Raw genomic sequence first — 27,869 nt, 5'->3', positions numbered from 1 at the left:
TGTTATGAAAGATGACAGGACAGGCTCATAAATGCCAAGATGAGAGAGATCTCCAAGGCAGATAAGAAACTGCGGGGAATAAGCTAGTTGTTTGGGATAATAAATCATTCACTGCAAAAAGATGCAGCTTGAAGTTGAGAAGAATCATTCAGAGAACTCAGGTAACATTTGATCAGGAAAATAATTGCCTCAGTGGCACCAGAAAAGACCTAACTTCTTATAGCGAGGAGGGATGTCTAACCCCCCCTTTTATTTTTTTCAAAACAGGGACAAATTGACATCAGAACTGCAGGTAAATACGCTTTATAGAACTCCAGGATAGCAACTAAATTCAGGAGGGGAAATTCTAACTGTGCCTTACTACTCCAGCTATCATTTTTCCTTGACTTGAGCAATGGTCTCACCAGATATGAGAGAAATCTCTGCTTCAGCCCTCTCAGATGTCACCTGCAAGTAACAAAAAACAAACAAACAAAAAACATTTCTGTGGCAGTACAGAATTTGTTTCACCAGCAGCTTAGGAGTACAACTGTTGCAGTCAAATCAAGTGTTTTGACTCTAATTAGGAGGGTACCGAGCATATGCTTACCCTTAAGCACCTGCGTGGATATCAAAGAAAAACTCTGCCCTTTGCACTTGTAAATGAAATGAAATAGGCAGAATTGTAGTCTAAAAGAGCAAGAGTCTACTGTAAATTGACTGTAAATCGCCTTGTGAGACATCAGGGAAATATCAGACACATGGAAGAAAGGGCAGACTCCCAGTGTAAAGCATGTTAAAATGCAAATGAAAGTCAATGGGTGGCAGACCTTCGTGACTCCCCTCTGATCCTTCTCATTATATGCATCCTCGTATTGCCACTCATGGCTTTAAACTGTAGATTTTGTTTTCTTTACACAGCTTGCAGGTTGCACCGAGAGTTACTCCTTTTAGAAAATACCTGAGCTCCAGAGCACAGATATGTTTCCACCTCTGGTAAACTGCATCCACAGAATTAGCACCTGTGATCCAAACACATCAGCATCGTGTACCGTGAGACTAAACAGGTTCCTGGAGGACAGTTTCCCCACTGGCTATGCTCACGCTGGACTAGATGCCTGGATGCTGGCTCTGGACCTCACCGATTCCTGGCAAGCCACCTCCTGATGGCACAGTGGAAGACCACGCGCTAGGGTCACAGCCCTTCGAGTGATCAGGACAGCACTTCTTATCTTCTTCAATATGAAGTTCAATTTTCTGCATCTCTAAAAGACAGGTATGATATTCTGATTTTATAGTTAAAATACAGGTATAATAATATTCTTATTTTGTAGATTAATACAGTTTTGAACACCCAGACAACCGGTTTGCTCCAAATCGTGACTAGATAGCAGCACTCGCATTCAGAACTTGTGGTCTCCGCATCCAGGCACCTGTCCTAACTGCTGCAGCAGCAGCTTCATCACTGACACAAGCGTATTGACAGAACACACAAGAAAACATGCTCTGAAGCCAACTGTTACATGGGCATTATTTATTGCAATGCAGTCTTAGCACTTTTAAATATAAACATTTATATCTAGAAAGCAGAATATTGCAAATTCAGTATTATTCAATATGTTCATAGCAGCATCAGCTTCCTAAGAAACAAAATATTTAGGAAGACAGAGAAGGAATTACAAACGAGTTACACTTTCATTTATCACCATTAGACGGAAACACGGTATTGCAGCTGTGAAACAGATATTGAAGTCACCAAATCTGACCTTGAAGACACGAGTAATTTCAAGACTGAAATGCGTCATTATACCTGATATCCTGCACATTTTTGGTGTGCCTAGACATAAGGCTAACAGTCAAGTGCCTGAAGAGGGCAGATGATCTATGTATCTGCACTACCTGACATATTATAGTTTTAATAACAATACACAGCACTTGTATAGCACTCACTGCTCCCCCAAATCCTCATGAGACAGGCAAGGATTGCTCTCAGATGTATTACAGCTCTGGAGCATAAGGGAGAAGGAGGGAAAGTGACTTGCCAAGGCCATTCAGTGAGCAAGTGGCAGTAGTGAGATTGGAATTTGTCAGCATCTGACTTCCAATCTCGTATCAGTCTGGTAGGTCACGCTGTTCCTCTGTGTTTCACTTAGGAAGTTTTATAAATGACTAATTGGTTAGCAAGTCCCAACCCATGCAGCGATACTGGATGCATGCAGCATTTGGAAAGAGGTCAATACAACTGCTCCCCTCGTAATGCCCATTTTGGTTTGAACACTTCTTTCATTTTCTCATCTCAGGATGATCTGTCAAGCGGAAGATACAATGACACAGCTGCACTTTGCTCTAAAGCAGTGGAAATCAGAAGCAATCGCTAAAGGAGCAGGAGCAGCTTTCATTTCTTTCCTGAGGGAGAGCACTGATCTTTTGAGAGGAAAAAAGGATGGATATGTTTTTACACAAACTGATCAAACTACTTTTCATTCTAAACGAATACAAGACTGACTGAAAGTCTCAGGTGTACTAATTTTCTTCAGCTAAGTCATCCAAGTGTACACTGTGAAGGTAGCAGCTAATAAAACAGTTATCCAGGAACATCAGAAGCCATTTTCCTTTCCTGACAGGCCTTCACTTCTACCAGCTAAGAGCAAGAGCACTTACAGTGACATCTAAAAGGACTTGTAAACATCATGAGACAAGCCATCTCTGATATTCCTCCACTAAAGTAGTCCTTTCTCCTGCACCCCCAGAAAGCTAACAAGGATAACCAAGCCTCCTACCATCCCTGCCTCAAAAGAGGAAATTTGCTTAGTTGTTTTTTCTCCCACTGGATTTCCTCTGCAAAATTTGAGAGGCAGGATCAAACACGCCAGTTATTAGGGCTGGAGTCTGGCAGAGACTCCTGGGGCACAGTTCATGTGCTGCGAAATGTTCACAACAAACGGCGGCTGCACTGCAGAATTGTCTCTGCATACTCATGGCTTCATTTGTAGAGCACAACAGCCCAGTGCTGGCCAAATTACACCAAAACGTACAAGCAGGAATTGTGAAGGCTACCTCCCATTTTGAGAAGTTATCACCCAGTAAAGTAATTCCTCTCCCCTCCTGTTTTGTGGCCTGCTTTCCTACTTTCAGCATGCTGTGAAAGCCTGTGGTTGGGAAAATGTACAGAGAGGTACGTATTATATTTACGGTAGACTACACACAATTTATTCTATCAAAAAAAGTCATCATCCAGTGCATTAATCCTGCAGTGCCCGTATGGAGGAAAAGCACCAGTCTGCCTTGCATCTCTCTTCCCAAGTGGCCTCATTTTAATTCTGCCCAGGCTACTAACAGGTAATAAATGGCAGCAAAGGATGCTTTTCTAAAGGAAGCTTTTTAACCAGCACATTTCTATCACGTAACAAATGATGCTTTTTCCTGCTGATACATCAGCAACATCACAGTAAAAGTTGTGATGAAAAATACAGAAAAATCCACCTACTCAGATCTCGCCACTAAGTACACTGCAGCTTCTTGAACAAGACTGGAACAAGATAAAACGACAACACATCATGAACCATTCTTTTTGCCATCTTCTTATGGGTGAAGATAGTAATACCAAGAAAACTTTGCATGGAGATAATGCTGTAGACATCTGATTACTACATACTGGATTTGCTTCTCTGGAAGCTTTCACTATAAGGTTAGATTGTTTATACTCAAGTCTACAAACTGACCCATGTCTCTCTGAGCTCTGTTCTTTGTGTGTGCCTAACTCACTTAGGGTTTTGTCCTGCTTAGACCAACCTCTTAGCAAGCCTGGAAATTCTGGGATAAATAGCTTTGAAATAACTACCTCACTCTAGGGAGATCATCTTCCTTCACTAGAAGGGAAGTATTTTTTTTTAATCCTCTCCTTCCAGTGGAGGCTTCACACATTTCCATCTGTGCACCTTGTTAATATCTTGAGAATAAAGATTTTGGTATTCAACACCTTAATTACAATAACATGACCTTTAGTCACCATATCAGTCAGTATCACATAATTACACAAATTGTATAATCCCTTCATTTTTAAAAATCACTTCTAGTACATGTTAGCCTTTTGTAATGTCTCAGCAAAGGCAGTCTTAGGATTGCTACACCACAAGCTTCCAATTTTTAAGCCAATGTCAAGAAGCAAAAGTGTGAACCGAAATAGTTCCAGGCTGTGGAAGGTGCATAGTCTAGCATTTCTATTTTACACTTTGCAATACAGGAAGAACAGAAAACATCTTTATATTAATTCACAGGATTTTGCAGTTATGCTTTGAGGCAGACACAAACATATTACTCAACAGAGTCTCAGAAAAGAGCTTGCCTGGCTGAAGGAATCTCTGCATCAGTGCTACTGCAGCAGTGCTGCTGCACTGACTGAATGGCTGTAGCACTGAGCCTTGCAGCTTTATCCACTTGAAAAGCTTTTAGCGTAAGCTAGTGGTTCTTACCTGATCTGTTTAATTAAAGACAGAAAGTTTACCTGGATATATATAACTTCAGATATTTGTGTTTTCAGAGTTTCCTGACCCTCCTGCCTTCCCGTTTTCTTTCAAGACTTCAGAGGAAATCAGTGTTTCCACCTGGCTCATTTAAGTCAGTCACTGAGCAATAGAAAGGGTAGCATGGGGAGCATGTTGGACAGAACATCGTATTAAGAAAAATTAGACATTTTTTCTCTATTTCTTTTTTTCTGAACACTTCTTCACCCATTGCAATTCATAAGTTCACGTGAGTGGTTGCAACAGCAAACTGGGAAAACCTAGCACTTGGGAAGGAAAAGAGTAGAAAATAAATTGAGTTTACTGCAAAAGACCCAAGATAGATAATTTTTCTGACCAAGCAATTTCAAAAGTCTGCTGCTATTTTCACAGAGAATAGCATGAAAATGAGGAATAATCTAAGGCTATCTGGACACAAAATGAGACTGGGTAACTCTCCTGAAGGAGGGGCAATAAGAAAAAGTGGGCAGCCAAGCCTTCTCCTGCTGAGACCTGCCCCTGCTTCCGAATGATACAGAAGTGAAAGCTGCATCAGAAACAATGAATCCAGCAGCTGAAAAACCAGAGGCAGATAGAAAACTATTGCTCTTGACTATTTCAGTAATCAGCTGGTAAGAACATGCTAAGCATCTGTCTCTAGATCAGAAAATTTTCAGGCAATTATCAAGCAGGACTAGTCAGTTGAGAGAAGAAACTAAAACCCACACTTTCTACAAGCTTTCTTCCTTTAGCATTACCACAGCCATTTTTAAGAATTGTTTGATAAAAATGAAACACCTATGCAGAAGTTTCCCAAGAAATAATCCCAGTCATGATACTCATAACTGTGAGACTTTGCTCCCTAGTGAACTATGTTGGCAATTACAGGGTATGTGATAATACGGCAAGAAATACCTGTGACAGCACAGCTTAACTCCAAGACTATCTCATTATGTCACTTTTGCAGCTGGCATCGTAACATTTCACAAGTTTCATGTCTGCTATGTTAGAAATTATTCCAAAAAATTCTCAAATTATCACAACACTTCTAAAGTAGTTCAGAAAACTTTGCTCGTTGCAATAATTTGGTACCTCACAATAAATACGCTTTAGGAATCGCTGCTAAGCATCAGGCTGAAAATGTCACGTAAGAACTGAGCAGAATGCTACCAGCATATTGATCCTTTGAGGTATTCTTTATACTCAGCTCAAAGCTTTTTCACTCACACAGCTCTTTGTTTCTTAAGACTGCCTCCTGCTCACATCACCTTCTTTGCAACATTGCAGCAACAGAGGAATGGCAAAGGCAGACAGCTTTTTGAACAAAGAACCGGGATTTTATGCTGAGTTTTGAAAAGGAAAAACATGGCAAGAAATAACCAGAAACAACAAAAAATAACAAAGTAGTTTTCTTTTTTTTCTTTTAAACATGTACATGGATATTTAAGTGAGGTAGAAGACCACTTCAGAACATCACATTCAATTTTATTTAAAGAGCAACTTTATCTGAAGTATTAAACATGCAAGTGACAACACACATGCAGGATCACTTGCTTAGTCACAATCAAATACTATGTTTCAAAGAGACAAAGTTCATAAAACAGCATTTTGATAATGGGCCTTAAAATGATACGGTATCTGAAAAAGTAGGAAATAGGAAGACTCTTTGAAAGATCTGAAGTTATAGAGGAGCCTGTATTTGGGAAGCAGCTTGGAAATACTGAGAGAAGTGGATAGGAAAGTAGGAAAGAAAAGAAGAGCCACCAAACAAACCATTAAACCTAAAATAGAAGAGAGAACTTAAACCATTTCCACAGATAAGAAAACAATGAGAAAAGAGGATGAACACTTTAATAATGAGGTAGAGGGATAAAAAAAAAAAAAAAAAAAAACAAACATACGGTCTAGTTCTTAACCAGGTTTGTTGACTAAGGTGATGATTTTGGAAGAACGGATCAGTCGTGATATAAAAATCAAGGCACAAACGCAAGTCTAAGCACCAGCATTTTTCATAAAACCTAAAAAAATAAACTTGTAGATGTGAAACAACAAACACTTGTTAGATTTAAGAGGAAAAAACCTTCTGATGAAAGGAAACACAGATTTCTAATAGAAACTGCAAACTTGGTGAAGTATCAGCTGGCAAGGAAAGAGGGCCATAAAACTGCAAGAACATTCAAGGTAGCTGTATCTTATTTAATGCACAAGGATAACATAGGCAGACAAAGACAAATAGAAATCTGAGGTAAAGAAAAGCAAGAATTCAATGGGATGGCATAGTACATAGGCCTGAGTGGGAGATATGACACCCTTTGGTCAAGTACAAAAGAGGAGAGGTGTCAAAATCAGTAGCCTTTGGCATTCATGAATGGAAGAGGCAAAGACAGTCATCCCATGAAACTGAAATAAAACCAAACCAGTCAGAAAGCACAGGGGAAAAAAAAAAAGAAAAAAAAAAAAAACACAACCAAAACCAAAATGATGAAAAACATTCATCTGCAATAAAAGCTGCTGAGAAGTCAGGAGCAGAAACAAAGGCTTTGTTTAAAGGGACTGGAAGGATTCTGGTCAGCTGTCAAGCGCACAGGAAGCCAACCAGGGAAGGTTCAGAAAACCAGGACAAATAAGGGTGAATAAAAGAACAATCTTCCTAAACCAGCGTTTAGAAAGGAACATCCCAAGGAGACAAAATACTGAAAGGAGAAGGGAAAAAGGGAGCTGGGACAACAGTGGACTACAACCATACAAACAAGAACAGCACGAAAGGAGAGGAAGCAAAAACCTCCAAGGGAAGAATCTTTTCAGTGCCTAGTTTCAGTTCATAGTCAGAAGGGATTACAGCAATGTAACAATGTATAAGAAATTGGAAATATTCTTTTTTTGCCTCTACAGTACTTTTTAATCTGAGGCACTTTTGTCCCAGTCTGAACTTGGATTTGCAGCTCAGGGGCTGAGCTGATCAGTCATCCAAGCCCCATGTCATCTGAAACGTCGACATAAAAGTTTCAGGCTCCCCCAGAGGCATACAAGCTGCTCTGCGTGTCCAGGAACTCCTGCTAAATGATTTCTGTAATTCACCCAAGCACCAGACATATTCCTAATGACAAGCAAGCAATATGCTGCACTTGAAGCAACAGAAATACAGCTTTCAAGAATGCAGTCACTCAGTTCAAGGACTTACAACCTCAAAATGCAATAAAACACTTGCTATAAAGTACTAGAAAGTTCTTCTACCAATTGTCTCATCAAACCACTGTCCTGGCAATTTCACATCTTCATCTTAAACACAGGAGCTGCTGCAAAGCCTAAGGTGGTTGAGATGAATCCAGGAATAGCAGTGTGAAATCTAGTGTCCTTTGACATCCAAGAGAACAGGCTAGATAATGTAACAGCTTCATTTTCTCTCAAACTTTTCCATGTAGCTCTTGGAAAGCAGTTTATACCTGCAGAAGCCTGAGCTGATCTGCAGCAGTTTAAGAACAATCATAAAATAAAAGCACTGATGAGGCGAGTTTGACTTTTATACTTCATAACAATTTTAGGCACACCTTCAAAGCTCAGTTCAGCTGGAACAAGGTGATGCATCATTCATACAGATAGGAAAGACTAGTGGAGATTTCTGCTTTCTGAGAACAGCTGAAGACAGAGCACCTCTAGTTTCATTAGAGGGAACTCTAAAGGCGTTTAGATACAGTACAACTGTGCTCAGCACAAATGCTTATATCTGAGAAGAAAAACTATGTCTTTGTAAACTTCACTATCACAATAAGAACCAAATGGGTGAAAGATAAAAGTACAACTTTCCATACGCACCCACAACATTCACAGATAAACTCCATAAAAGGAGGTCCCTGGATCAGCTACGTTAGCTGCTTGCTGGTGACGCACAGCAAAAGCACAGCATTACAAATAGAAGCGTAAGCATTGACATTGGAAACAAGTTAAAATCCTACAATCGTTCACAGAAAAAGAGCAGTCCAATTAAGGGAAGAGGTCTTCTATCACACAGGGCTTTACAGAGCTAACTATGAGGAGGCTAATAGCCATCAGTAGTATGTCACTCCACCTTTTTATAGACTTGTTTCAAAATGCCTGTCAGAATTATGTCTGGAAAAGAAGACATCCACATAATGGTGGTAGATAAACTGCTGGTTTCATTAGCTATTTTCTCTTGAGATTACTCAGAACACGGAAAGTAGCATCTGTGATTCATTCTAGGTGGAGAACTAATGTTAAGATCCTTAAATGTATGCCACAATTAGCTCCTATAACTGAGTAACCCAACACTCCCCACCAATCCTCTTGACGTTGCTTCATTTTACTTTGAAGGAGCAGTGGGGCCTGTGTTTACCTCCCTTGTCTCACAGAATAAAACTGTGCTGCTGACATTGTCCCGAGACCCCCAGCATAGATCAGAGGAGGCTGCTTTGGCAATAAGCTCAGGGTGCTCCAGTTAGAAACACTTCCCCTACCTTGTTAAGGTAATGGGAAACCAGTCACAGTACCATGATACTTAACGAGAATGCTAAATAGTAACAAGAGCTGCAGCGGCAATTCATGCTATCAAATAAATACACTGATGAAGGCTCAGCCTAGTTAATGTGCTAAATGGACAAGCAAGACGTTCTCTCCTCGAATAAAAATCTGGTTTATGTGACGCGTGAACACCTGTTGATAATCCACTTTAGGCCTCCTTTTTCTTCGTGACTGGCTTCTTGCACGTGTACCACCAGCACTGGCACCCTCTGTGTGAGCAGTCCCGCTCCCCACATCAGCTTCACCTCTGACTGCCAGATGCAGACTGTCACCTGCTGTCTTCTTTTCTCCAGCTCTGCCCAAGCGCTTCTGCCTCTCACGCTCATCTTCTGCTCTCCCTCGTCCTGATCCACCTTTCCATCCGAGCATCTGAGAGTCATTTGTCAAGGCCAGCTCCCCCGAGACAGTCTTTGAGTCAGCTCCCTTCTTTACTGAGGACTCCTGCAGTTTGAGTCTGTCAAACAGCTGTAAAGGAACATTTGTGTATATGACCACATTCATAAAACAAGAAAAGCTTCGTGTTCTGCATTTCATTTGAGTATATGATCCCAAATCAGTTCTCAAGATGCCCAGCTGGTGAAGAATCTTTACCAGGAATAAATACTATATTTTTTGGCTAAATCAAGCCATGATGTAAGGTAAATGGATCTCCTGCACATTCATAAGCATCTTTACGTGAGCATCAGGGAATTTAATTTGGGGAGCAATGCTGATATGCTGTATCATTTAACTTTGGTCAAGAACAACAGAAAGCTACCAAGTTGGTCCATTAGCTCACTTTCCCCAAACCTCTTGTACTGTTCTCAAACTGTTTTAGAGAGCTTCCCACCCTTGTGTCCTAAGGCAGGACACGAATCCCTAAGATAAGGGGCGTCAAACAGCAAGGAGTATGTGCTGAAAAAATGACACTTCGTGCTCTCCAAACAAACTGAAGGAGGCCACTTCTGGGAGGTGAGCAGGCCAAAAACAATAGGAAAATAATAAAAGCTGCAGCAGCAGGCCCAAAGCACGGGATGAACTCATTAATCTGGGAATACATAGCACAGAAACTGCGAGATAAACTGCTTTTACTCTGGCAGCAGGCAAGCTTTGATGAAATGCTGACAAATGAAAAGGATTCTTGGTTAAGCTGTCTCTTCCTAACAACAGGATGGAAAGCCAGTCCCTGTGACAGTGGGCTAAGATGAGCAATGACAACTGGATTATTTTTAACTTTGGAAGAGTGGGATCTGTCAGAAAATAGATTTAAATGGCAGGAATCTAAAAGCAAATTCTTTGCAATGAAACCGTTAAAAAGTTTTTGTGGTGCCTCCCTGATGTTCAAAAGGCCCCATGCTATGCCATTCAACAGGCACAGCCCTGCCATATTTTTTTCCTTCATTGTTCGGAAGTTAATCTATCATATCTTCAGTTTTCAACTTTGTAAACATTTTTTTTTTTTGCAGCTGGACCCAAAAAGCATCTTGCTTTGGAGTGGCATAAAGAATCTTGGGCTTGCTTCACAGTAGCAAAACTAGAAGTTCAAGTGACCAAACATTCAGTACCATTGACTAGAGACAAGGACTGCCACTCCGTGAACTTCACTATCAGAGTTATGTGCTGCCAAATCACCTGACAGAACTGCATCAATCACAAATGAAAAAAATAAAAATAACCAACTGTTCTACCATATTAGTTAGAGCACAAAATACTGGATCTATGCTGGCCTTATGTTGGCTATCAGAGGGCAGAAAATAGTTCCAGCGTAAAGCCAGACAGTACAGGACAAATCAAAAACCACACGCTGACCTTATAGAAGATCAGCGTGTTGTACTAAGCAGTGGCAGCAATTGTGATCTCATATTAGGAATTCTAAAGCGGAACTTCTGTAACAGAGAACTATGGCCAAAGCACTTTCAAAAAGGTCAGAATGCTTCTTTTTCAGTTCAAGTAATTTTAGTGTCATCTGTACTAAAAGGAGGTTAAATATTTCAAATATAAATATAGCTTTCCAGCCAATGCTCCCCTTTTACTGCTTTGAAAACTGGGATATTCCAAACATTAAAACATCAATGGTTACCTACCCGGGTTAGTGTGAGCTGAGGTTCTGCATAGAAAGCTTTGCCCAGTACTGGTTTCCTGTATGTCTCATCCACGTCTGTCAGGGCCTAGAAGATTAAAGAAATGGAAAGTTCAAAATTATAAAAAGACACAAAGAGACTTCAGGCTATCTTTGTGCCATAGCATTATGAAATTACACTCAGAGAAAATCTGTCCTAGGAACAAGCTGTTCTTTGGAGCTGGCTTCGTATCAGCTAAGTTGTACTGAGGTATAAAAGCAACAGCAAAGCCTAGCATCCATTCTGCGTTATTTACAAAATCCGAGCCTCGCCTGCAAAATCCTTCTATTTTTTCCACCAATTTCCAAGCTTGTCACACCCCTAGCCTCAAAAATTTGTAATAGTTGCTGTTCCAGCCATTGTCTTTAAGATCTTCATATGGCAGAACAAAGGCAAAGCTGACATACAAGCGACTTGTTGGTGAAAGAAATCAGAGAAGTGGCTACCACTATAAGATTGGAATATGCAGAGATTTTTTTGGAAGCTTCTGGTATTCATATATCACCTTCCTGGGTTCTTACGTAAAATCTCTGAAGCTGCTGTGTACTCCTTCACCCTCACCTAGTCTATAACACCTAGGTATCTCCCAGACATACCAATTCAACACCAAGCAGAAGTCTGAAACCCAGCACTCAGTGCAAGAGCAAACAAGCATTTACGGACCACAAAATCACATTAATCTTCTCAAAATGTAATTTGTTTAAAACTGTTGCAAACTTCAAACGTTCAATATAGCAGTTACAAACCAAGGGCTTGGAACAGTCATTACCATATTCCAGAACTTGTCAAATGCAACCAAAAACCCTGTGCAGACTCCACGAAGCCCTTTGAAAGTGCGGATATGAACATTAATTTTTACGCCATCTCGGACGCAGCGATGGAGCTCCCCAAGGGGGCTGCCTTCGTGGACTAAAACAGAAAGAGAACACCATCAGTCTTCAACAAAATACATTCATAAAGAAAGTTATATAGAAATACTTCACTTTACTGTGGAAGTAGAGCAGATCTTGGTACAACACAAGTTTTCACAGCAAATGAAACCAGAAGCCCCAGGGCGGTGTGATGTACTGTGGCTGTAATTACTAGATCACCAAAACACTTTCTACAGTGTGGACAGCAAAGGCTTTAAAAAATACAAAGGTTTTCCTTTACTTAACATATATCCAAATCAACCTTAGGTGAAAATCTAAGTCTCTGTGCTGTCTTTGGCCCACTGATAACAAACTCAGAGATCCATCACAGGAACCACAGGTGACAGTCACTATACCGGATTGATGCTTTTAATCGGACACAGTATTGTTTCTAGCCAACCCAGAGAATTTATAGGATCCTTTTAGATTTAGGATTTTTAGAGTTCCGATTTAGATTGCTATGTTTCTTTTACACAAGAACTTTATCTCCAACTTTTATAAAAAAGTAGAATCAAGTAGAACCTTTATTTACAACTATGCCTTGGCTTGTCAGCACCCCATTAGACCTCACAGAAAACACTGCTTTGCAGCTCTACCTGGGTAATACAGCTCTACCTGCATAATCCATCCTGTTCCTATTCTTTCTAGCTGCTCTGCGGTAACTGCTTGCACAAGTTCTTTGCCCCTTGGTAAATACGAGATGATTTGAAATTGCTTCTCCTGAGCTGATTCCAAACAGGCACTGCCAACTCCTCACAACGGGCAAAATTTTGAGTCCATTTTACATTTCTGACACACAGAATTTAAGAAACAAGCTACCCGTTATCATAGCTGCCTGAGAGCACAGCAACACAACCGTGGGACTCAGTAAAGCATGAACCACACATATTTTACATGCATCCAGAGGCAGCTATTGCCTTAGGATCCAAGCTTCGAACACAGGCCAATCTGCTATGCAGACAGGCCCCCTAGTTGCAGGGAAAGCACACAGTTTTGAAAAAAAATAAACTGTTTGGACTGCTGAACAGCACTGTAGATGCCAGTCGAGCCAGTCTTCTTCAAAGTCCATGCTGTCTCATCTTAGATGTGTGGATATTAAATATGTGCTCGTAATGGAAACATGTAACCTTCTCACTAGCCCACCACTACAGTTAATTTTCACAGTGCATTTTTTCAGTTTCAATCACAGTAATCCAAATACAAATTCTTTATACTAAGATCCTGAATCAATATTTAAGGTCAATTATATTGGAAATCCTACTTAAACAGACCCTCTGCATTTGTGGAAAACCCTCAACTGACATGAGACTGCGGATCATACAGCACCTCTGGACAGGAATACGTTGTTTTGGTGTCTGAGCAAGAAAAAGGTTCTGCTTTAGGCACTCAGAATTGAACATTTTGGGCATTGTCTTTTTATAAAGAGCATTAAGGTGATGCTAGTGATGAGAAGAGATACTTTGACTGCAATAAACCTGCAGTATTTTTAATTAAGCACACTAAATTTGCATCCCATTTGGTTCTTGGTGTGGGCCCACAAGTCGCACCCCTTACGTTCAGGGACTATTTCCCTGACTGCATATGGAAGTTTACACAAGAAATTTGTATCATCCCCACAGACGGTGAATTTATCATCACAGCTCCCTCCTGCCTCAACCCGCTGCTCTATCATCGCGTCAGCACAAACACCAGCGCTGCATTTACCCCCCCAGGATGCACATTTAGTAGCCGAGAGAGGACAGTATGCTGCAGGCTCACGCTGTGGTTATCACTTAACTCCTTGCTCCATGGGCTGAAATCTGCTTCCAGGTTTCAGAACAGCACTTCTGGAAGCACAACACTTTCTCACCCTTCCTTTCCATTAAGACGATGGATGTGACCAACCAACTGATCAAGGAGGACGGCACCACAGCACCACGAGCATCACCTCCAGTGAGCATTTTTTGTTCAGCATTTCACCCAGCCCACCGTCCCCATTCCCCCCGAGCTCCCTCAGTCCCTCTCCATGCCCCTATCACCCACACTGCCCGCCCCACTCCTTACCCCCACGCCCCACCACAGCCCCCGGCACCCAGCGACCCACCCTGAACCCCCTCCCCTCTCTCCATCCCCCCTATACCTCAGTCCCCCCACACCTCACCCCACCCCCCCAGCCCTTACGGGGCATCCTGGTGAGGACGTTTCGCGGTGCCCTCCTCCGCCGAGCCGCCGCTCCCCCGGCGGCCGCCTCCTGCTCGGGCCCGGCGTTGACCATGAGGCTGCGGAGCCTCTGGATGCGCTCGGGGTCGGCGGCGGCGGGGCCGCGGCGGGCGGAGCGGGCGGAGGGACCGCGGCGGGCGGCGGCGGAGGAGGAGGCGGCGGCGTTGGGGCGGCGGCCCCGCGGGCGGAGCAGGCCGCGCTGGAAGCTCTCGTACTCGGCGAGGTTGTTGAAGCACGGGGCGCCGGGGAAGGGCAGCGGCGTGCGGGCCGAGTACAGCGCCAGCAGCGGGTCGAAGCGGTTGGAGCTCACGTCCAAGCGGCCGGGGCTCGGCGAGCGCTCGGCCCCCGCCCGGCGGCGCCGCTGCTGCTGCTCCGCGGCCGCCTCAGCTTCCTCCATGGCGGGCGGCGCCCGGCCCGCCGCTAAGGGGCGCTGCAGCGCCGGCCCCGCAAGCTAAGCAGGGCCCGGGCCGGGCAGCGCCGGGAGGGGAGACCGCCAGGCACCGCCCGCGGAGGCGGGGCGCGGGGAGGCGCGAATTAACGGTGAGTTAATGAGAAATTAACGGTGCTGGCGGCGAGCAGAGGCTTCCCCCGCCGCTGCTGCTGCCCTCTGCAGCCGCCAGAGGCCTCTGGCGGTCCCGGTGTTGCAGGGAGCTGGCTCATTCTCCTCTGAGAGCACAGACCCGTTTGTCACGGGACACGGTAACGCTGCGGGGGTTTTACTGTAAGATTCCCCCACCTACCATTAGCCTTTCATAACTGGTTCCCATAAGTTTAATGGTTGTTGTTACAGCAGTATAACATCAGGCCGAGCTTGCTCCCCACCCTCAGGCAGCATCTGTTTCTTCACAGCCCCAAAGAAACTTCATGCAGGAGGACACCAGGTGCTTGATTGAGTCCAGGACGTTCTTCAACCCCCCCTCCACCCCACCCCCAGCATTTAAAATCAATCTATATCTTGGTTCAAAACTCTATATCCATACATAAATAATGTTTAGTTACTATGCATCATTGTCAGCATGAGTTAAATGGAAAAACACGTAACAGAACCTAATACAGACATACCATAATATGTCTCCACATCTATCAGAAAGTCATATGATTAAAAATCCCTACATGATGCTTTTTCAAGGAGGATTGTCATTGCCAAAGTTATTTTCATCTTTGCTCAGAATGCAAAATCCAGACACTACCACCTCTGGAGCGGTTGCTCCCAAGTCACACCCTAGACAGCAACATGGCACATCAAAGTCAAGCAAGTCACAGTTGTGCTACAAGACCAAAACACACACACACACACACACACAAAAAAAACAACAGATGGGAAGTTCCCAATGCTAAATGACTGCGGTGCAATGATTCATTCAGAATCACCACCACACACTCCCTCATATCCTCTTCCTGAGGAATTAAACAGGCCCTTCGACAAGCTAAAACCGGTGTACATTCTCTTATTGCTCAGCATTAGTATACATCGGGGACAGGAAACTGCTATCACGAATGCACAGACTTATCCTCCATTCTCAGAAAAAGGAAGGTTCATTATTAGCTTAACTGTTTGAAACCTTCGCTAATTACTACTAAAAATATTAGTAATGAGAAAGTCAAATAATGAACACAGCAGAGGATAAATCATTAGTTTTTAATATTTTAAAAAGTATAAAAATCCTGTACATTTGACAAAAGCTTTTAAAATCAGCCAAAGAAACTGCTAGGCTTTCCCTTCTGTAAGGATAAGACATTGTGCAGTTGAACAATTTGTTGCTAAGGTCAGTCAAACACAGTGGCCTTGAAATTTAATACTAAATGCCAAATGTCTCTTATCTGAAAGAAAAAAAGTAGTATTTTTTCTTCTGCTTTTAACTGCTCAGATGTACAATTTTTTAGTTTTGTTTGTTTTTAATCATTTGGCAGTTCAGTACAATACCCAATGATTTAAATGCTATAGAAATAGCTGCCATTTTTATACGCTTTTTCTACAAATATGCATTTACAAGGAACAATTGGTTTATGATGAGTTCTTAACATTTAAAATGATTTTGGATTTTCCAAATGGATATACATGTATCCTTGTATGTCAGATAACATTCCAGTGCCTCTTTTTCATGCAACCACAGTGCTAAAAGCCGCTGTAAAGCTTCTGCTGAAGTTGCTGAAGGGGAATGTAAGTCAAACTCTGCCAGCCACCGTCCATGCTCCTCAGATGCCAACAACCCACGCAGAGCAAAACATTAACTACCAATTACACTCAGCAGAGATATCAACTATCCTCAGCCAGAATCTCAGGATATTCCTCCCAGAACTGGTCCCCAATAATGTCACAGTGCAGGGGAACAACTTTAGTCCTAGTCCGTGTCACTTCAATTTCCTGTTCTTCTGTTTCCTTTGGCAGTTTTATTTTCTTGGTCGTGACTTCATTAACCTGAAAATAGTCGACGCATTAGCAAACATGTCTGTTTGTGAATCCCCTCTGAAGTCTTACGAGGAACAACTATACAGCAGAAATAACCATCAACCCTATAGCATGCTATAGAATTTGAATGATGAATCTTTTCAAAGAATCTATTGTCAGTTTGATGACTAACATGAGTAGCTGGAACTGCACATCATCATCATGTGGCTTGAATTACTACCTACAAGTTCACGTAACTCATTCCAACTATTCCTCAGTAAAGTAAAATATTTAATTTGGAGCTACTTAAAGCAAATAGGAAACCTCAAAAGCGTCTAAGATTACCAAGAAAAAAAATAATAAGAGCTGCAATCTTTACTATGTTCTTTTCCATAAGAGGAAAAGTATTAAATATACTATGAGCTGAGGTACTTTTTTTTTTGACCGAAAGTTTCTAGTACCTCTGCAGTGAAAACACTTGAGAACCAATCCTCCGAAGAGCCTGGCACAGGCCCCAGTGATTACCATACCAGTTTAGCTACCCCAAACATGAACATGAAGTATGTGGTAATACAGTTTTTACCTTCTGCCATATTAGGACAGTTCCTTTTCTATACATCAAAGGCTCGTTGTTGTAGTTGATGTTGAATTCAGAAAATAAAATTTCATTCTTATCTCCAGCCAGCGTTCCCTGAGAGAAAATTAAAAAAGAACAACAACTGTCAAAGACACAAACAAACAAACAAACCAATAAACATGTTTTTCATCTTTAAATTACAAGGTGCAGTTTCCTTTCCAACTAGAGTAATTATTTCAACAGCCGAACAGGGATATTAAAAAAAGATTGTTGCTTTTTTTTTTTTTCCAAATCCGTTTTACATTTTCAAGAGGAATTGGAAAAAGTCAACAAAATTCAGCAGAAAACCAGTAATGATCTGCTGAAATCTGCACACTAAGACAGTACTACAGGAGGGTCTGGAAATCCACAGTATCTGAATCCTCCCGTTTTACTTCTTGCTTACAGATATTAGATGGTCACATGATGTTTTTAAGATTTCTGAACTCACTAATTAAAAAATTAAAGTCCTGTTAGAACTCCAGTTAAAATGCATTCTTTGCTGATCATATGATCATCTTTACAAAATAAAAAAGTTGTTGAATGTGTATCTGCAAAATGGTTACCCTAAGAAAAGGCAGAGCTGAGCTGAGTATACAAGACAACTTCGCAAACTGGGTGATTTTCTCTGTACCTAGAAGAACATGACCTCAACAGATTTTTACCTGGAGTCTATCCTGTGCTTGCACTGGTGTCAAACCACTTCGCTGTACAAGCATCCAAAACACCGTATTATAAAGGTTATTAATATGGCCTATAGAAAAATAGAGATACAGTGTTTACTAAATCTGACCAAATATGCAGAGAAAGAAAAAAGCAACTTCACTTCCAGAATTGTAACCAAAGAGATAGACAGAATCTTTCTGATTAATTTTTAATGTGCCAGGTATCATTCAAGACCAGGCTGGATGAGGCCCTGGGCAACCTGATCTAGTGGGAGGCCTCCCTGCCCATGGCACTAGATGGTATTGCCAACCCAAGCTGTTCTATGATTCAACGACTGACTAGAAGACAGATTCATGATGCTTCTGAAAAGGGAGAGGTAGAGCAGAGGCAGAAGGGTGCTTCTGTAAGAAAGGTTATTTTAACTTGAACAAGAGGGACTGCATATTCGTGGAGGCCTACAAAGGAAACCCAGCAGTCTGTTTCAGCATGAAATATGCAATGCTTTTGCTATGTGACTTGAATTGTAACATTCACATCTCTTCCTTTAAGACCATCTTGGTTTTAAAAACTTATAAAAAAAAATAAATGAATTCTATCACTATTTCTTATGATGAATTCACTGCCACCATGCACCAATACAGTACTAGTCTAAAGACTTAAAAGTTTTAGCCAATATTTCCACAAAATCCCAACATGGGGATCTCAGTATTATTTATAACTATTACCCTACCAAATTGTGCTTTCACTGTTAAGCACATATGCAGACACATTGCCCATAAGGATGTTTCTGTTCAGGAAGAGAATTCAACTGCACAGGTCTCTGGAAACGCTTACAGTCTGCTTGTCTCCAGCTGAGGTAGTCCTTTAAGTTCTGGGTGCTGGGATACAGCACAATTCGTCCATCAAATCCTGGTGGGTACAGAAGCTGCTGGTCCTTGAAGTAATCCTTCCAATAGAAAACGTAACTGGAGGCAAACTGCGAGACCACGTGCGTCATGAACTTACTTGCAAAGATAAAGCAAAAGAAAAAGAAAGGAATCCGTCAATATGATTCTATATATCCATGACTTTCTGAGGTATCAATAGCAGTAATTCCCATGGACAACATCATTTCTTAAATAACAGTGCAAAAGAGCAGCAACAGTAGAGTCTTGTGGAAAATAAGAAGTACTAGGAACCAAGGAGAAGAGTTTAGAAAAGGAAACACTTTGTTAGAATAAGTCTTGTTTTAATCAAAACTTTTAAAAGCTCCACATCACTGAAAACTACAGAAATAATGCATGCGATGAGTTTGCATGCACTTGAACTACTTGTGGCATATACACCCAAATATATACCTAAACACAGCCCAGCTCCTAGCCTCTGCGTAGAGATAAAAGCAGATCAAAAGATGGGGAACAAATGACAGATTTACAGAGAGATGTTAAAAGCAATTTCAATTCCGTATTAAAGCAGCTGTTACCTTGCTCTTCTTTTAAACCATTTACTTTTCCTTTTGAAAACAAAACTGTACTCATCGCTCTGCCCATAAGCGATAGTGATATCCTCCAGCTCCTGCATCACTGTCTGGGCACACCTGGTCATCAGGTTAAGAGCGCGGTCATCGTTTGGCTTTTTGAACTCGTGCTGTTCAGCAAACCTTCGAAGCAAAAAGGAGACAATAAGAACCTTTTAAGATGTTAGTCGAAAACGTTATTCTGCTCATTTTCACCATATTTATTTTCTATGCATATTGATTTGTGGTATCCAGGTAGAAACAATGACGAATTGTCTGCAGATAGGCAAAAAATAACGAAAACTAATTTTATGCTTTCGGGATAACGCGTGCTCTGTCCCATCAGCATCTCACCCTGATGAGATATGGGGGGGGCAGCACCCTGGGGGAGGTGTCAGCACCTCAGGGGCCCTTCCTTACCCCCCCCACCCCCATCCCGTCGCCATGGCAACGGCCCCGCACCACGCGCCCCGGCCACGGCTGCCCCCCACCTGTGGAAGTTGCGGCCGTCCAGGCGCACCACTATCCAGCAGTTGGGCAGGCAGGTGTCGTCCGCCTCGAAGTCCCGCACGTACTCGAACTTGCTTTTAGCCATGAGGCAGCGACCGCGGCCCGCAGCCCTCCCCCCACCCGCTCCGATGGCCGCCGCCGCCGCCCGCCAGCACCCCCGCATGGCCGAGGCGGAACCGGAAGTGCCGTCACCCCCTCCCCGCGGCCCTTCTAGGCAGCCGGGAGGACCTCTCTATGCTCCTAACGCCGTCTCCATAGCGACCGCGTTGCGAGGCGAGTGGGCGGGGCGAAGCGGGCCGAGGCGCGCTCCCATTGGCCAGCGGTGGCGGCGCGAGGGCGCGGCGAGCGTTGGCGGCCAACCGCAGGCGGGCAACGGCCGTGGCGTCATGGAGCGGGGCGGGGGCGGCGGCGGCTCCGGGCAGGGGCCCGGCCCCGGCCCTCAGCGGCTGGGCGGGGAGCGAGGGGAGCCCCTGGCGGAGCCTCCCCTCAGCGCCCAGCGAGCCCCGTGGGGAGCCGCGGCCCCTGCGGAGGGCGGCAGGGAGCCGGGAAGCTGCGCGGGGGAGCCTCTGGGCGCCCCCCGAACGGCTGCGGGGCGGGGAGGGGGCGGCGGGGATGGGCGCTGGGGCAGCGCGGGGGAGCCGCGGGGAGCCCTCAGGGCGGAGGCGGGCGAGGGGGGCTCCCCTCACGGCTCCTCTCACGGCTCCCCTCCGCGGCCCGCTGCCGGTGGCGGCCTCACGGCGTCGCAGCCCCGCGGGGAGCCCCCCGGGGTGGTGCCTCAGGCGCTGCGGGTCCCGTTGGTGCTGCGGCCGCTGCAGGTGCAGGGCCCGCTGGCCGCCGAGCTGCTCCGCGGGCCCCAGGTGGCCCCGAAGCAAGCGCCGCTGAAAACGCAGGCGCTGCTCGAGCCGGCGGTGAAAATCGAGACCAAAAACGTGCCCCTCACTGTGCTGCCCTCCGACTCAGGTATGGAGGAAAGCAGGGTTGTAGGGCTGCGGGCAGCAGCTGGCAGGCTGAACGTGAAAAAAAAAATGGAAAAAATAACGGTAGAGTGGAAAAAAAAAGATACAGAGCCACCTCTCTGAGTATATCGACACTTGTAAGACTCTAATTCAAGGTAGGGTGTGTGTATTCAGGAGCACAGAGCTCTGGTAGCTGGCTCAAATCAATTCAGCTTTGTCTGTTTGCTCCCTGACTGTATTAACCCCCCTCATAACTTCAGAATCACACTGAGTTTTGATGGCAAGTTTAAGTTTAGACATCTGTTGATCCTTAAAATGAAGCATTCGTATGCTTCTCCCAGAGAATTTGGATGTGTTAAGTGACAAACTTCATATCATCTGGATTAAAAGCTTACCCTTTTTGGAAAGAAAAGGCTTTTAAAATTTATACTTCTGACACTTTTGAAACGAATGACTTAAAGTGGAATCCTAAAGATCAAAATACTTCAGCCCCTTATTGATAATGTGGAACAGCAGTCTATTTCTAAGCCTTTTTCAGAGAGGAAATTGCTGAGGGATCAGTGGTGAAAGGTCTGGATGTTCGTAATGTCAGCAGCTCATTTCAAATGCAGTCTGTTTGCAAAGACCTAAAGCTGGGTGCCATGTAAAGCATTTGGTAAAACTGATTCACCCAGCAAATTGAGTGTCCGTATCCGAGAAAAGAGAGAGGAAAAGGTAAATGAATAAATAGAAACCTCGAGCAGCAACAGCAGCAGCTGAGAAACCAGAGATATAACATCATTAGATCCCATCCCAGCATCGTTAGGGCTTTTGGATACGTTGTTCTAGTGGTGAAGACAAATTTGTAGTGATATGTCTGTGCTATACAGTGCTTAATTTATAAATTGATAAGTTACAGAAAACAGTCTAGCCAAGTGGAAACCAAGCTGTCTTTAACAGTCACATATCATATTTTTAAAAATAGATTAAACAACAAAGTCCATGTAAATGATTCCTTATGCAGTGTTTCAGTGGAGGTTATAGAGATACTTACTCCGTTGCACTTTTCAGGAAGTGCTCTCCAAACATGCACTGAGTTTTATGTGTCCCAAAGCTCTAGTAATTCTTTAAACTATTGCCAAATATCCTCTCGATATATTACTGAGTGTAACCTGTACCACATATATTGCCTGGAAGATAATCCTCTTTCCTCATTTTGTTGCATAGGAATGCCAGATACTCCATTTAGCAAGGACAAAAGTGGCCACGTAAAGCGTCCGATGAATGCGTTTATGGTGTGGGCTAGGATTCATCGGCCTGCTCTAGCCAAAGCTAACCCGACTGCCAATAACGCAGAAATCAGTGTTCAGCTCGGGTTGGAGTGGAGCAAACTGAGTGAAGAGCAGAAACAGCCCTATTATGATGAAGCTCGGAAAATAAAACAAAGGCACAGAGAGGAATTTCCTGGTAAACATTTATTTATTTATCTTAGTGGTTTAGAAGTGCAGGATTTCTAGAAAAAAAAATTATTTATTTTATTAGAGTAAATAGTAGAGTTGGAAAACATGACAAAAATTTCAAGCACTCAGTCATTCTATCAGCTTTATAGTACCTGAAAGCATATTCCTTTCGTAAAGCATCCATAAATGACATGGCATCCTTTATAGCCTCTAAGGTTTCATACATCCTTAGCCCACCACAGCTATAGCATCTCCTGCATGAGTTAAAGGCCTCATGGCTAGATACAGTTTATTCTGAACATGGATACAAAAAGAGCTGCCCGGGTGGTCTGTGGTGATACATGTATCCATTCCTTAAAAACAATGAGTGGAAAGTGCGCAGGAAGCACAGATGGCATTGCACTCTGTGTGATTCTTCAACTTTTAGACTGGGGATTCACAAGTAAGAGTGTGGGATATGTTGTTCCTCAACCTTTTGCCAAAAGGATTAAAAATTTGGACCCTTAAAAAATTAATTTGTTCATAGCACTGCAGTTAATTAAAAGGACGCTAACAAAACAAAGCACAAGTGTTTGTATTGTGAACACATTGTGAGAGCTGTTGAGACATCAGGTGTCATAATCCTTTGTGATGTCATAATCCTGCTAGTTCACTGTTAGAGTAATGCTGGTAGATAAGACACGATTAATATGTCATAAATAAAAAAAAAATGAAGAGCCGCACTCCCTCCTTGCACCCTTCCAAAAAAAAAGGGGGTTGGGGAGGGGCTTTAAGGTAGCATTGAGAGTTAGCCTGAGTTGTTAGCCTGTGTAAGAAACAGCTGCTCAGTAAAAAACAATATGTTTAAAAGTCTGCTAGTGCTTTATCAGTGTTGTAAGTCAGAGGCCAACGTACTCCTTATTGCCAAAATCTCTACAGGATTCCCAGTGGGCCATATTTTCCATTGCCTCTTGTAACCTGCAGGTATATGTTAACTTTATAGGGTAAGGAAAAAAATCAGGAAAGATCCACATTTTGAATACAGCCATGGTTTTCTTCTGGACTGGAAGCCCACCATGCAGTGCTGTGTTCTCCATTGCACGCTTTCCTTAGTTGTGCCATGTCACATCCCACTGTTCTGTATTTATGTGTGTCACAAAACAATTTTGATTCAGTAACATAAAAACAGTGCCCAAACGTGTCCATTTTATTTCTTCCTCTGCTAAAATTCCCCATTTGCTAGCTCACTGACACAAATGGAGTTTTGCCATTGAATATTGGAGCAGTTTGGGGACTCCTCTTTCTTTTCTTTTTTTCTTTTTTTTTTTTTAATACACTTTTTTTACATATTTCAGAATTATGGCTACAGTGGTTTTACGTAAAAAAGAGACCATCCCATAAACGGGGTGTCTGCATCTTTTTCATCTCTGACAGGTTGGGTTTATCAGCCACGGCCAGGCAAAAGGAAGCGTTTTCCACTGAATGTCTCTGGTCTACTTTCCGGCACCACTCAGAGTATCATCACTACAAATCCAGCTGCTGTTCTTCCCTTCCAATCACCTGGATACTCTATTGTCATCCCCACTGTTCAGAACAGTATTGGACATCCAGTCTGTGAGTTTTCAATACTGAATGATTTTTAAAATTAGGAATCTGCCTAGTAAAGTTGCATCTAACCTGGAAAGATCCTTTTTATAACCAGTCCGTATGGGCAGTGAAATAGGGTGTGCCATGAAAGCCCACAGGCAAATATAGCAGCTAACCTGCAGCTCCTCACATTTTGTGGTGAAAGAGCTCTGTCTCTGAGTGCAAGGACAGTGGATCACAACAAGTAGCTTTGGTCCAAGCACTGGACCTTTCCTCTTTACATATACTGATTTGAGTGGGTCTAATGAGACAAGAAAACTAAATGCCTGTTTATGCTAGATGGTGGTATTTGGAGATGTAAAAGAGAGCACCCTATGTTGTTCAGGTGAAGTTTTGGCTTAGGATGTGATTCTTTCCCAAATAATTCTGTAAATTTGACTAAATAAGGTATTTTTTTGTGTTCTTATGCTAGTGTGGTCCTTTGGGAGGTCCTTTGGGGACCAGGAGTTGGACTTGATGATCCTTGTGGGTCCCTTCCGACTCAGATATTCTATGATTCCGAGATTCTATGATATTATGGTGTCCTCACAAGCTACTATGTTTCATTCTAGAGTTTACTATCCTACTGTGGTTGAAATCACTCTTAAATACAAATTGTAAAATCTGGAAGTATTTAAGTCCAGTTGACTCGGAATCTAGACTCCTGGACTGGGGAGTGGTTTTTGAAGACACTAATGCAACATGTTTTGAAATCTTACTGTACAAAGGCAGCCTTTAACATACAACATGATCTCAGGTGTGCATCTGCAAAATGTTTCAGTGAGATTGGCTAGCGAGTGCGTTCATTGGTGAAACAAGTAAGAAAATATATTGGAGAGCTGTGTGTTTAATTACTGCTTCTGCTCCTCACTGCTGCTCTGGCACCATGCAGATTTATTAGGAATTTGGCTTATTCCATCTCAGATGGTAAATGTGGGAGGTGTTCTGAGCTTCAGGCACTAAGTGCACACTCCAGCCCCATTCTGTGGCTATTTCAGAATAAGATACAATCCCCACTAGTCTCACAGCCTCAACACTCACCAGCCAATCCATTATTTGTTCACCGTTTTTTTCTTGTTGAAGGAAGCTTGAGTGTGTGGACTCCAAAACCACCGGTCAGAACATGCATAGGCCAAGTGATGCGTGACTGAGAGTTGCAGGGAAGTGATGCTAGCAAGTGATTTGGAGAATGTGATTTTGGCCCTAGTGATTTTGGTTTCGTTATGCCACTGTTTGTGACATCTCTTCCTTTACTCGTGTCTGATAAATAACTGCTCTGTTTCCTTTTGAAAGGTGAAGCTCTTTCTGCCATCCGTCTGCCAGCTTCTTCTGTTCAACGTCCAGGTCCAATTACCCTTTTCCAGTCTACTTTTGCGAGCACCACATCATTGGCAGTTCCAGCTCCAACCCTGCCCATGCACCCTGTAATTGCATCACAGCACTTTGCTGAATCTGTTCAGACAGGAGCTTGTGATGTATCTTCTGGACCCAACTGCCCTCTGAAGAGACTTACACCAGTTTTTGTTGAGAGCTCCAGTAGAAACTCAAGTAACACAGTCACTGCTCATGGCAGATTTTCCGTTTCTACCATTGAGCTCCCAAAGGAGTACTCAGGGCTTTCTGCTTGTCCTAGAGGAGTACCTCTTTCCCAAGCTACTCCTCTTCCTCACTCACGTCTCTATGAGAGTCCTCCCATTGGGCAGCCAGTTAATCTGTTTGGAGCACCTCCTCGATTTTCATTTCATCACCCTTACTTTGTACCTGGACCTTACTATTTCCCCTCAAGGTAATGCAATCCTTAATTTCAATACCAGCCAGATTAAGTGCTAAAGGGCTTCAGTTTTCAGAAAGTAGATGGAGCTTTCAGTTCTTGAGGCAAGAATGCAGTGCTAGGAAGGAGAGGTGCTCTTACCTTCCTATAGCTCCTCTGTGGTTGGACCTACCGGCCTGAGGCTGTTTGTAACACATGCCCAGTTACTGAAGGCTAATTTATATATACTAAATAAATACTAATTTAATAATTGGCACTCCCAAGCCCACGGTAAATAGAAGTATCCTCTCCCCACTTTGTGCACCTCAGATGCACTATATCTGATTTTGACAGAAAAGTGTTAGGTAGAGATAGTGTAAATATATTTTCAGAATGATCAGAGTCAGTTTAAGTAGGTGTGTGAGATGTCTCCAGCTACTATGATTGCAGCTGTCATAACTACCAGTATTTCTGAAATTCAGCCTAGTGGGAAATGTCTTCAGAATTCTTACGTAAGTAAGTAGTCCTTGCTAGTTTGTCTTTGCAGTCTCCGGGAAGTAAATGAGAGAAAATCACTTAATCAAAGAACTTACAAGCTAACACATGCAATATCCTGTGGGTATTTCCAAAGCTAAGTATGCACAGAACGTACCAATGTCCTCACACTCAATTTCTGTAACACCATGTAGATTATATGTGTGTCATTTTGTCATCAAAATTCCAAGAGGACACAACAACGACAGTTATATTTTGGCTTAGTAACTTCTTGCAATCTACTATATATATGTGTATTTATTAGTAGCAATCACTGTAAATTCCTTAAATATATTGACAACCACATACTGGGCACAAAGATTTTTCTCTCAGTCCACGCGTTTAACAACAACTTAATAGACACAAGAGGTCATTCAAAGAATAAAGAAGAGTGTTTTACCCTAGCTCTGTCACAAATTTTGGTATATAGAAGTAACAAACTGATTTTGGATACTTCATCTTACCATTCTGAGCATGTACATTACTGTACTGCAGGCTTACCTGATTCTATTTTATCCAGCATATTATTTAATTAATATATATAAGAAAAAAAGATGACTAACTTAGAAAAATGAGCGCCATTCTGATTGTCTTAGCTGAATGGAAATCTAGGCAATCTGCATTTCTGAACAACGCCTTCAATCTCTTTCATTGCAGCACGTGCCCATTCAGCCGGCCTCCATTTGGCTGTGGGAATTTCTCCAGCTCAGTGCCAGAATGTCTTGGCTGTTACGAAAACAGGTACCAGACACAGGAGATGAAGTTTTCGGTTCTGGACAGAGACTATCCTTTCAGGGAATACCCAGAGGAAATCGTACATCAGGACTCACACAACTGTGAGAGCCTGGAGGAAGTGACCTGTCGCAGCAGCCGCAGTGAGGAGGAGTGTGTAAGCCCCATGCCACAACTGGATATTGGAGCAATTGAGAATGTTTTGTCAGCCACCCCGCCTACTCCTTCCAGCATCCAGATAGTCAATGTGACTGACAGTGACGAGGAGGAAGAAGAAGAAAAGGTGTTGCGAGAGCTGTAATTCTTAAAACAAACGATAAGCCAAGGAAATACAGAATTGGAAATAAATCTTTTTGTCAGTATCATCTTCAGAGTGTGTTCAATGGGAAACCTATGTAGCTTGAGCAACCTGTGCATGTCATTTTGAGGACTCTGATGATCTGTTTGTATTTTCAGAGGTCACATAAAAAACTGGGGGTGTGTAAAAGCCCCTGAATTTCACCTGGTTCATCAGGGCATTGTTTGGACTCTAGCTCAGGAAATTGCTTACACAGGAACTTAGCTCTAAGCATGTGATAATGTACTTTCTGAGGAGAGATATGTTTAAGCACATCCTTATAATGCTCCTCTGAATCAGGATACTGCCTTTTATTGTTCACAGACATTGTAATGGTATTTACTGTAATTTTGTAGGTATTACTTTTAGGAGTTTTAGCAAGAGAAATAATTCTGTTTTATGACTGTAATGTAATTCTTAGTACAGTAAAATACTATGAGGCCTGGAAAGTGAAGTCAAGAATGATTCTGCAATGCTTTATATTTTTGCTTTGATAAGTCAGTTTTAAGCTTAATTTGGTTAATTTTTAACTCTACTCTGCATTTGTGGTATGAATGTTATACAATGCACTGAAAATTTAGATTGGTTTCGGTAATATCTTAGTCTGTAGCCAG

The 27,869-nt window shown here is 42.7% G+C and overlaps 3 protein-coding genes across 4 annotated transcripts; 1 reads left to right on the top strand and 2 right to left on the bottom strand.

The window, feature by feature from the left end:
- Positions 1-1,491: 1,491 nt before the first annotated feature.
- Positions 1,492-14,761, bottom strand: LSM11 (LSM11, U7 small nuclear RNA associated). The gene is made up of 4 exons (XM_038186252.2): positions 14,188-14,761; positions 11,886-12,025; positions 11,081-11,164; positions 1,492-9,482 (listed from the first exon to the last, which is right to left on the bottom strand). The coding sequence occupies exons 1-4, from the start codon at positions 14,621-14,623 to the stop codon at positions 9,078-9,080; spliced, it is 1,065 nt and encodes a 354-aa protein (XP_038042180.2). The 5' UTR covers positions 14,624-14,761; the 3' UTR covers positions 1,492-9,077.
- Positions 14,762-15,850: 1,089 nt separating this feature from the next.
- On the bottom strand, positions 15,851-20,093 carry THG1L (tRNA-histidine guanylyltransferase 1 like). 2 transcript variants are annotated; one of them, XM_027468602.3, is made up of 6 exons: positions 19,884-20,093; positions 19,360-19,536; positions 18,732-18,901; positions 17,897-17,985; positions 17,199-17,306; positions 15,851-16,645 (listed from the first exon to the last, which is right to left on the bottom strand). In XM_027468602.3, exons 1-6 carry the CDS (start codon positions 20,063-20,065, stop codon positions 16,484-16,486), a joined length of 888 nt encoding a protein of 295 aa, XP_027324403.3. In that variant the 5' UTR covers positions 20,066-20,093; the 3' UTR covers positions 15,851-16,483. The 2 variants fall into 2 exon arrangements, with proteins under 2 accessions (XP_027324403.3, XP_021125130.1); XM_021269455.4 differs by lacking the exon at positions 19,884-20,093 and having other exon boundaries at positions 18,732-18,897; positions 19,360-19,500.
- Positions 20,066-27,285, top strand: SOX30 (SRY-box transcription factor 30). The gene is made up of 5 exons (XM_072023243.1): positions 20,066-20,862; positions 22,065-22,304; positions 23,711-23,890; positions 25,196-25,688; positions 26,844-27,285. Exons 1-5 carry the CDS (start codon positions 20,289-20,291, stop codon positions 27,217-27,219), a joined length of 1,863 nt encoding a protein of 620 aa, XP_071879344.1. The 5' UTR covers positions 20,066-20,288; the 3' UTR covers positions 27,220-27,285.
- The last annotated feature ends 584 nt before the right edge of the window (positions 27,286-27,869 follow it).

Source organism: Anas platyrhynchos, chromosome 14 (assembly GCF_047663525.1).
Source record: "Anas platyrhynchos isolate ZD024472 breed Pekin duck chromosome 14, IASCAAS_PekinDuck_T2T, whole genome shotgun sequence".
In the NCBI taxonomy this organism is placed as follows: Eukaryota; Metazoa; Chordata; class Aves; order Anseriformes; family Anatidae; genus Anas; species Anas platyrhynchos.
The sequence above is the reverse complement of the archived record's forward strand: the minus strand, read 5'-3'. Positions and strand labels throughout refer to the sequence as shown.